The 9,790-nt window shown below is 54.1% G+C and overlaps 1 protein-coding gene across 1 annotated transcript in view; it reads left to right on the top strand.

The window, feature by feature from the left end:
* The window catches only part of TNFRSF8 (TNF receptor superfamily member 8), a 102,502-nt gene extending 94,219 nt beyond the window's left edge, over window positions 1-8,283 (top strand). The window contains exons 14-15 of the mRNA XM_027770673.1: window positions 1,143-1,335; window positions 6,585-8,283. Coding sequence (XP_027626474.1) covers window positions 1,143-1,335; window positions 6,585-6,811 — 420 coding nt within the window. The 3' untranslated portion in view covers window positions 6,812-8,283. The remainder of the gene's footprint in view (window positions 1-1,142; window positions 1,336-6,584) is intronic.
* The last annotated feature ends 1,507 nt before the right edge of the window (window positions 8,284-9,790 follow it).

The raw sequence follows: 9,790 nt of genomic DNA, 5'->3' as shown, positions 1-9,790 counted from the left end.
CGTGCGTACCCAAGATCCTGAGAGGAGAATGGAGGAGAAGGGATTGCGGCGTGACCATCCCCCCTGGGGGGTGATTTCTCGCTTTCGCTTTCTGTCTCTATGTTTCTCTCTGTCTGTCTGGCGAGCGCACGCGCCCTATAGCGAAAACCTCTCCAAAAAAAAAAAAAATGTGCTCTTTTGACCTTAAAATTTTTTATAAAAGGCCATTTAAGATTTTGTAGACATATTCTTTAAATTACTCAAACTCATTCCATTTTGAAGACTGAAAATAAGTGTTAAATTCGGTGCACTTACTTGTAAAAGTCAAAAACTAAACCAAAACGTTCCTAAAGACATAGCTATTTTTAGAATACTTTAGCATGGTTCTAAGACTACTGGCCCAGGTGGTCACAGCTGCAGAGCTGAGGCAGTGGGGCAGGAGCTGACAGTCAGATTTTGGTATTCAGGAGTATGGACTCTAGAGCAAGATGCCTGGGTTCAAATCCTGACTCAGCCACTTTTTATCAGTGTGAGGAGTCTTCAGAACGTTTGTGGAAAATGCATATCATGATAAAATTATGTGAATTAGGTTGTCGGAAGAGTCATGATGCATTTTTTCTATGAACTTTTTTCTATGACTTTTCTGACAACCCAACAGATTTCAAATATATTTTGCACTAAAATAAATTTTTCCTTTATTCTATTTTTATTAGAATTTTAATTTTATTCTATTTTTCCTCAAGCTTTTTGAAGTCCCTCATTTAATGCTGAGTAAGCGATGTGACTCCTTCTTGCCTTGGTTTCCGCATCTGAAAACTAGAGAGAGTGCTAATATTACCTGCCTTGAGGGGTGATTGTGGGAGTTAATGTATTAATATGTGAAGGCCTTAGAAAGCGGGGGCAAACACGACAAGCACCCCCTGAGTTGTGAATTACACAGTATCCTCAGTACTGAGTGTCAATTATCAGTAGCAGCAGACGTTGCGCTGTACACAGGCCATGTGTGCTGTCCAGCTGAGAAGCCAGGTGCAGCTCCTGGCGGCTCTAAAGCAGAGAAGGAGACTCACTGGGTCTACCTAGAAATGACCAGACAGGGGCTGCCCAGTTCAAAGACTGTGGGAGGTTGGGGACCCCCTGCGTCATCACTCATCCCTTCTCCACAGCAGCCCAGGAGGATTGAAGCAGAGGAAGAGCTGGGGTTAATGAGCCTTCCAGCTGTGGAGACCTGCCTTAATGTGGGCGCAGCCTGTCCAAACAGCCTGCCGCTACAGGACGCCAGCCCGGCTGAGGGCCCCTCATCTCCCAAGGACCTTCCTGAGCCTCGGGTGTCCACAGAGCACACCAATAACAGGATTGGTGAGTAGGCCTGTCGTGGGGCTTCAGTGTGGCCAGGACCAAGGGGACAGAGGGGAGGCAGGTGCTGGGTCCTGGCCAGGAACCAGAGACCCTGTTGCTCAAGGGGCCAGCAAGGAAGAGGCATGGATTCCCTCACACATGTCTTCTGTCTCCTGTTATCTTTCCTTTCCATTCCTTTCCTTTTCTTTCCCTTCCCCTCTCCTCCTCTCCTCTCCTCTCCTCTCCTCTCCTCTCCTCATCTTTTTCTAGGAAAAAGAGAGAGGGGAGGCTAAGTGGTTTTTGTTTTGTTTTTATTTATTTTTATGATTATTTTTTCTTTTTTTGGAGAGGTTTTTGCCAAAGGGTGCGTGCACTCGCCAGACAGAGAGAGAGACAGAGAGACAGAAAGCAAGAAATCACCCCCCCCAGGGGGATGGTCACGCCGCAATCCCTTCTCCTCCATTCTCCTCTCGGGATCTTGGGCACGCATGCATACGCGCCTGGCATGAGTTTAAGCCACCAGGTCCGGGATTCGAACCACGGTCGACTACATGGGAGTCCAGCGACATAGCCATTACGCTAACTGCTGGTCCCATTGTTTTGTTTTTAATACTTAGATGGTGCATGCTCTCACCAGAGAGAGAACCCCCTACTGGGATATGGTCACACTGCAATCCCTCATCCTCCTTTTTTCCGTCCCGCCAGGACTTGGGGCGTGCACACACATCCAGCATGTTTTTCAGGCTGCCAGGGCCAGGACTGGAGCTGTGGTCGGCCGTGTGGGATCTGGTTCTCTGTGCACAGCACGTAACCGCCGTGCTGGGGAGCTGACCCCAGACTTCATCTTGTCATCTCTAATTGTCACACCACCTCTCTGAGGATAGTGTCTTTCTCGCCTTTTACTACTAAAGTGGCACCCTGGGGGTAGAGGCCAGGCCCACTGGACTCTGGAGCTCTTGGCTTGTCCACACCACCATCCAGCCTCTGCAGAACCCGCCCTGACCATGCTGGGCTGCCCTGGTGCCCAGCTCTGCCTATTAAAGCTAGCTTCTGGCTTGAACTAACCTTCCGCTTTGGCTTCCCCGGGTCTCCCTGCCTCCTCTGCTGCTTCTCTCCCCCCCGTACAACCAGAGCATGCCCCCCACGTACCTGTCCATGTTATACCCCTGTTTGAGACTCTCCAGCGCTTCCTCGTTACCTTCAGCATGAATTCCAGGACTCTCATTCCTGTACTCAAGGCTGGTCACTAGCTGGCTCCTCCCCGCCAGGCTTGCCTACCTCCTAACCCCAGGGGCCTTCATCTCCCACTTAAGGGCAGTTTCCTGAATTTGTAGATCCTTCTTTCACTTATAACAAAACATTTGTTTATTTATTTTTGCTACAGGGCATGTGCGCTTATGGGTAGAGAAAGCACTTCCTAGGGGGATGACCACGCTGCAATCTCTTTTCCTCCTCCTCTGGTGATTTTGGGCATGCAGCTTTCTAAACCTCCAGGTCCAGGACTCAAACTGTACAGTTGGCCATAGGGGAGCCAGCCCCCCTGAACCTCCATGGCACCTGGTTGGCCCCCCTGTCACTTTAAGCTAACTCCTTGAATCTAGCTGGTTATGGATGTGCCGGGGGACCCAGCTTATCTGCCTCTGCCTCTAGGAAGCCTTCCCTCGCCTCTCCGCTCTCCTGTCTCTCTGCTCTCCTGTCTCTCCGCTCTCCCGTCTCATCCAGAAGTCCCTCTGTGATGCTTCCTGAGCCCCCCAGGCCTCAGGAAGTGTCCTCAGCACCCTGCAGCATGTTTACAGCCTCCTCCCACCTCTATCTGACTGTGAGCTCTGGGGGCCCCCTTGTCTGTCTTTTCTGGAAGGGCAGGTGTCATTTAGATAATACTGAGGAGGCATTTATAATTGTCCTACTCATTTCTGTGGCAGGCACTGGCGATTAGAGCTCTCTGGGCAGTCTTGAAAACGGAAACATTTGCAACTATAGCTTTCAGCAAGTTTTATTAGAAAATAATGCCTTTGCAGAAATACAGCAAAGGCTTCTCTTTTGAATTTCCTGGGAAGTCCTAATTGGAACATTGAGTCCATGCTGGGTGCAGTGCCTGGAACTCCAGAGTGGGGCTCAGGGAGTGTTTGAGGGGGAGGATGGAGGGAGCTCCTGGGACCACTGGGGTATGTCAGCCTTCCTGGAGGCCCCGCTAAGCCTGGCTGGGCCTTAGAGCTTCTTGGATGCCCAGAACACGGGTGACCCTCTTGTCCTCCTGAGACCACCCCAGAGAAGCACCCCTACCCCATGGAAGAGAAACCAAACTTGGGCCCGAGAATCATCCCAGTCCCCCAGAGATCAGGGAGGGGGCATCTCCTGTCTCCCACCTTCACCGCCCACCTGACCAAGACAACTTTCTTGAATTATTGAGCCCTGGGTGGGGCAGGACGTCTGGGTCGCCCCAAAGGAGAGCTGGGAGTGAGCAGCCCGGTGACAGGGACAGAGCCAGAGGGACTAGAACCTGTGGAGTTTGAGGGGTGACAGCCTGGCGCTCAGTGATAGCTTGGCTGCCCCAGTGCCACCCCCACTGCTCTTAGACCCTGCCCCACGTCTCTCATCTCACTTGTCCTGTCCCCTCCTCTGGGACTTCTCTAACCTCCGGGTCTCCTTTCTCTCACCCTCCCTGGCCTCATCTTTTAATTCGATTGTTAATTGACACACGTATTATTTTGATGTGTTTCTGGGATTCAGTGATTTCCAGAATGTGTGTGTAGTAATGAGCAAATCAGAGCAATGGGCATCTCTGTCATCACAGACATTTGTCATGTCCTCGTGCGGGGACATTCCAAGTCCTCGCTCTTAGCTATTTTGCCACATGCGGTGACCTACTGTTGACTGTGGCCACTCTCCTGTGCTGGAGAAGGCTAGAACTTGTCCCTTTCACCTGACCGTTACCTACATCTCCCTTCCCCCCTCCCCCCCGTCCCACCCCCAGTCACTGTTCTGCTCTCCGCTCTGCAGGGTCAGCGTGTTCAGTGTCCACACGGGAATGAGGACACGCTATTTGTCTCTTTCTGTGCTGGTTTATCTCACTGAGTACAATGTCCTCCTGGCTCGTCCATGTAGTTGGGGTCCCCAGGGCGGGGTGGGGGTGGTCGGGGTGCAGGCCTTGGTGGAAGGTATAGGCTGGGGTCTGAGGTGCTGCTCTCAGCTTTGGGGTCAAGTGTGTGCTCAGCCTGCTGCTTGTCCCCCACGCTTGGCCCTCCCTCTAGTGTTAAAACCCATGTAGAAAAGTCGATGTTATGCAGTGGGGGTGGGGGAGCAGGAGCCCTTGGGAATCTTTTGGGGGTTCCTGAATCAGAGGGATGTATCCAGGTTACCCAGAGAGGCAGAGGTCCTTGAGCTGAGGCCTCAGTAGCTGGGCAGGCTGGTCCTGGCCTTCTCTACTTCCTAGCTCCTGAGGCAACTTAACTCCCCTGGGCTTCTGTGTCCTCCTCTCTAAAAGGCCACATTGGGTCCCCCCTCCAACTGTGGTGAGGACCACAGGGGACGATACCTTACATGGGCTGGGCTCAGCCCTCTGTCCTGGTGACATTCACCCAGCACCTATACGTGCTAGCAGACACGGCGTGGAAGCCACAGGTGGGAGATTGGTTGTGAGTAACAGACACCAAACTCCAGGGCCCGAGCAGGGCTGGTGGAGTCCTTGTTTCTTCTACTCAGGACCAAGGTTCCTGTAGGAAGTGACCAGGGGCTACGTTTGCCCAGACTGGGGAGGCTCCTGGGACATGAGAGGACTGCAGTACTGAAACCAGGAGTGGCCGGGACAAACGGGGGCGAGCTGGTCGCCTCGAGTTTCCACTTTAGGCACATAGGTGGGAGCAAAGGGGCAGCCAGGTGGAGTGGGAGTTTCTTCAGGGATTCTCTAAACTATCAAGAGACCTTGGGCAGGTTGCCAAACTTCAATGGGCTTCTGGTTCTTTTAGTTTTTTAAATTTTTATAATTTTTGCCAGAGGGTGCATGTGCCCTGAGAGAGGAGAGAAAGCACCCTCCATGAGGCGTGGTCATCTCACAATCCATTTTCTTCCATTTTTCCATCCTGTGAGGGTTTGGGGCATGCCGGCAGACTCCTGGTGTATGTTCTAAGCTCCTGGGGCAGGAACTCGAACCTCGAACCAGTGCACCCACGAGCTGTGCTACAATCTAGCCCCACTCTTCTCTTTTCTTTTCTTTCCTCTTCTTTTCTTTCCTGTTCTTTTTCTTTCTCTTTTCCTTTCCTTTCCTTTCTTTTTTTCTTTTCTTTTCTTTCTGTTCTTTTCTTAATAGCTAGAGGGCATGTGTGCTTACTAGCAGGGACAGAGAGAGAAACAATGCATCCTTGGTGGAGCATGGTTGGGCCACAATTCCTTCTCCATATGTCCATCCTGTCATGCTTCTGGGCATGCACACACATGTGTCCAGTGTGTTTTTTAAGTTGCCAGGGTCAGGATTCGAACCATATGGTCAGCCATGTGGGGTCTGGCTCCCTTCACCACTGGGGCCCAGGGCTGTCTCCTTCGGAGTCTTATCTGGAAGATGGGGATGATGATGGAACGCTGCCTCGTGGGCGTGAGAGGATCCCGAGCTAAACGCTGGAAGGTGCCTGGCACATGCTCAGCCCTATTCGAGCTCACCTGCGTTCTTGTTCTCGGTGTGCCTTGCCTGTTATCACTGTTTCTGCCACAGTTACTTTCTTTTTTCAAAACATGTTGTCAGCAGGTGCATGCTCTCACCTAACAGAAACAGAAAGAGAGGGAGAGGGAAAACGAGAAAGCATCCCTCATGGGGCATGGTCATGCCACAATCCCTCTCCTCCGTCTCTCCCTCCTCTCGGGATTTTGGGCACGCACATACACCCAGCGTGTTTATCAAGCTACTTGGTCCGGGACTCGACTGTGCAGTCGGCCGTGTGGGATCCGTAATCACCAGGCTCTAGCCGGCCCTCCGTGGCTTAATTTCTCTCCCAACCATGTTCTCTCCTTCCCTACCCACCCTGAAGAGGTGCCCAGGGAATCATGAGTATCCCCTCAAGTTTCAGGTGAGCCAGACTCCTCCATGTGCAGTCCCTCGCTGTTACATTTCCTCGAGCCTCAGGACACTGTACGGCTGGCAGGGCTCCCTGTGCATCAGGGAGGCGTGTCATCTGCCTGAAGCCACAGGAGGACTGGCAGAACTAGGACGTGGTCCTTCTCCACCTCTTCGCTGCATCCTGGCTCTGGTCTCCCGTCTCACCGCTCCTTTTGCCTTGCAGAGAAAATCTACATCATGAAGGCTGATACAGTGATTGTGGGAACCGTGAAGACTGAGGTGCCCGAGGGCCGGGGCCTGGTGGGGCCAGCAGAGCCCGAGTTTGACGAGGAGCTGGAGGTGGACCATGTCCCCCACTACCCGGAACAAGAGACAGAACCGCCTGTGAGCAGCTGTGGGGACGTCATGTTCTCAGTGGAGGAGGAAGGGAAGGAGGACCCTGGGAAGTAAGCCTGTCTAGGCTGGGCTAGGCCTACAGCTGGGTGCCCTCTGAGGCCAGGATGACACTGGTGGCATCGAGGTGTGGGGTGAGGCCCATCTTATCTGAACCACCTAGTGAGGTTCCATTGACCAGCTAGTCAGTGCAAGATGGCTTCTGGTGGTCTCTGCGAGCATCCCACAGTAGCTGCTCCCTGACCCAGACCCTAGGGGACTGAGGCGCGTATTGCAGAGACGCTGCAAAGAGACTGGGTCCAAGCGGTGATGTTCACTGGGGTGAGGGCCAGATGGCAGGTGCCGGCCACCCTCCCTCCTGCTGCTGCCATGAACGGAGCTGGCCCCAGAGCTTTGGCCACCAGACACTCACTGCAGGGCCAGGGCCCGTGAGGGAGAGGCCGCTGTGCCCCTGCACCTCCTCCTCTCTCCCTGGTCCTCAGAGGTGAGGCCCCTTGGCCTTGCTGGCATACCCCGGTTACTATCAGTGTTGTCCCCAATGGGCACAGAGCCAGTGCCTGTGGTTGTTTCTCCTGAGTCAAAAGAGAAGTCTAGGGACGGGGTGTGGTTACTTGGTACCATCTTGGTTGTAGCCATTGCACTGCACCCTGCACCCAGGTGAGGGCCAGCCTGGTCCTCAGCCCTGCTTGGGCTGAGTGGGACTTTCCTGGTGCTGCTCACCTTCCCTGCTCTGTAGCTCCCACAGTGGGCTCAGGGCCCAGGACCAATCCACTCATCTTGATAGTCCCCATCAGTCCTTGCAACTGGAGACATCTGGGGCCCAGATATCTACAGGCCTTCAGCAGCATAGCACCCAGACCCTGGCTGGAGACCCTCCCACCCAGCTACTGCCACAAGAAGGGCCTGGTTTGCTTTCCCAGAGACTTCTTCCTGCACAGAGATGAGGAAGTGTGCCCCATGGGGGCTCCTGCACTGCTGCTGGGCACCACCCGCTCTGTCCTGGGAAATGCAGAAGCAGCTTCCTTAGATCTGCCATGCTTGCAAATCCACTGGCACCAGCTGGCTCCTGTCACTCTGCACCCTCCAGGGTGGTGGCGGTTGAGAAGCGCCATGTTTGGCCCAGACATCCTGCCTGACTCTGGGCCGTGGAGAAAGGCTGAGTGTGTGGTGGTTCGATCTGGACTTCAGGAGTTTTGCATTTCACACTTAGGAGTGGAGCTGCCCTGACACCCTGGTCTTCAGCCTCACCTAGGCCAGCATGCAGCCAGTGACTAATACGCCACAGTAGCTCTGAGCTGTGGGCAGCTTGGAGACTCCAGGACTTACCCGCTGGAGGCCGGACCTGGGAAGCTGCTGTTAACTCACGAGGCTGCTCGCTCTCTGGAGGAAGTTGGGGCGGGCTTAGGAGTCACAGGGTAGTTTCTGAAACTTCTCAGATGTTTTGAGGGAGGTTGGAAAGTCTGGGACATTGTAAGAGGTACTTATACCAGAATCTGGACACTGGCCAGAAGCATAAGAGAGGTGGATGATATTCGGCAGCATAGCACCCAGACCCTGGCTGGAGACCCTCCCACCCAGCTACTGCCACAAGAAGGGCCTGGTTTGCTTTCCCAGAGACTTCTTCCTGCACAGAGATGAGGAAGTGTGCCCCATGGGGGCTCCTGCACTGCTGCTGGGCACCACCCGCTCTGTCCTGGGAAATGCAGAAGCAGCTTCCTTAGATCTGCCATGCTTGCAAATCCACTGGCACCAGCTGGCTCCTGTCACTCTGCACCCTCCAGGGTGGTGGCGGTTGAGAAGCGCCATGTTTGGCCCAGACATCCTGCTTGACTCTGGGCCGTGGAGAAAGGCTGAGTGTGTGGTGGTTCGATCTGGACTTCAGGAGTTTTGCATTTCACACTTAGGAGTGGAGCTGCCCTGACACCCTGGTCTTCAGCCTCACCTAGGCCAGCATGCAGCCAGTGACTAATACGCCACAGTAGCTCTGAGCTGTGGGCAGCTTGGAGACTCCAGGACTTACCCGCTGGAGGCCGGACCTGGGAAGCTGCTGTTAACTCACGAGGCTGCTCGCTCTCTGGAGGAAGTTGGGGCGGGCTTAGGAGTCACAGGGTAGTTTCTGAAACTTCTCAGATGTTTTGAGGGAGGTTGGAAAGTCTGGGACATTGTAAGAGGTACTTATACCAGAATCTGGACACTGGCCAGAAGCCTAAGAGAGGTGGATGATATTCGTCCAGACCCCTTGTGCAAGGATGCGGCTCACGCCCGCACCCCCCCCCCCCCACCAGAGCTGCAGCTGTATGAAGCCTGTGGATGCCATACACCTGCTGAGCAGAGCGCTCGGCTCTGGCAGCCCTGACTTGAGGATACTGACATGTGGTTAATGACGCACTGCGCCCTCTCATCTGTGGCCCTTCACACTTTTGGCCCCTTAAAAATCCACTGGGTCCCTTACAGATGAAGAACTGTCAGGCTGGGAAGGACCACTGCAGCTGAGCAGGAAGGGTTCCTTCTGCAGCGCCTGCACCCCCAGACACCTCTGCAGCTGGCCTCTGACTGATCAAGCACTTCCGCGGATAGGAGCCACTCCCTGCTGGGAATTCTTCCTCCAGGCCATTGTTCCCTGTCCAAGGATACCCAGAATGGAGCTACCCTTGGCATCGGCTCCTTTGGGTATTTGCCAAAATGGATTCCAGGCCGTGTGTTGCCTTCTTCCCTCTGCCTGGGCTGAGCAGCCCCACACCTTTGGAAAAGGGCATCTCCAACGTTGGTGTGACTGTCTGAACCTTGGGAGGCCGAGAGAGGACTGAGAGTGTGTGAGCTCTGGGCCTCTGGGCCTGAACTGGGGGGAGTCCGGCCTGCCTCCCCGCTACCTCAGATGGCCAGCCTGGGCCCCTCTGATTGGCCCCCATGTTGGGTGGAGAAGACAAAGGGCCTTGGACAGGCCCTGCCCTCCCTCTCCAATTTCCACACACCCTTCTCCATGAACAGTTGGGGTTGGAGATTCCTGTGGAAGCTATTCCCTTCAAAGAAAAGCCA

Source organism: Tupaia chinensis, unplaced genomic scaffold (genome assembly GCF_000334495.1).
Source record: "Tupaia chinensis unplaced genomic scaffold, TupChi_1.0 Scaffold000146_1, whole genome shotgun sequence".
NCBI classification, from domain to species: Eukaryota; Metazoa; Chordata; class Mammalia; order Scandentia; family Tupaiidae; genus Tupaia; species Tupaia belangeri.
This window is presented reverse-complemented; position numbering and strand designations above follow the sequence as displayed.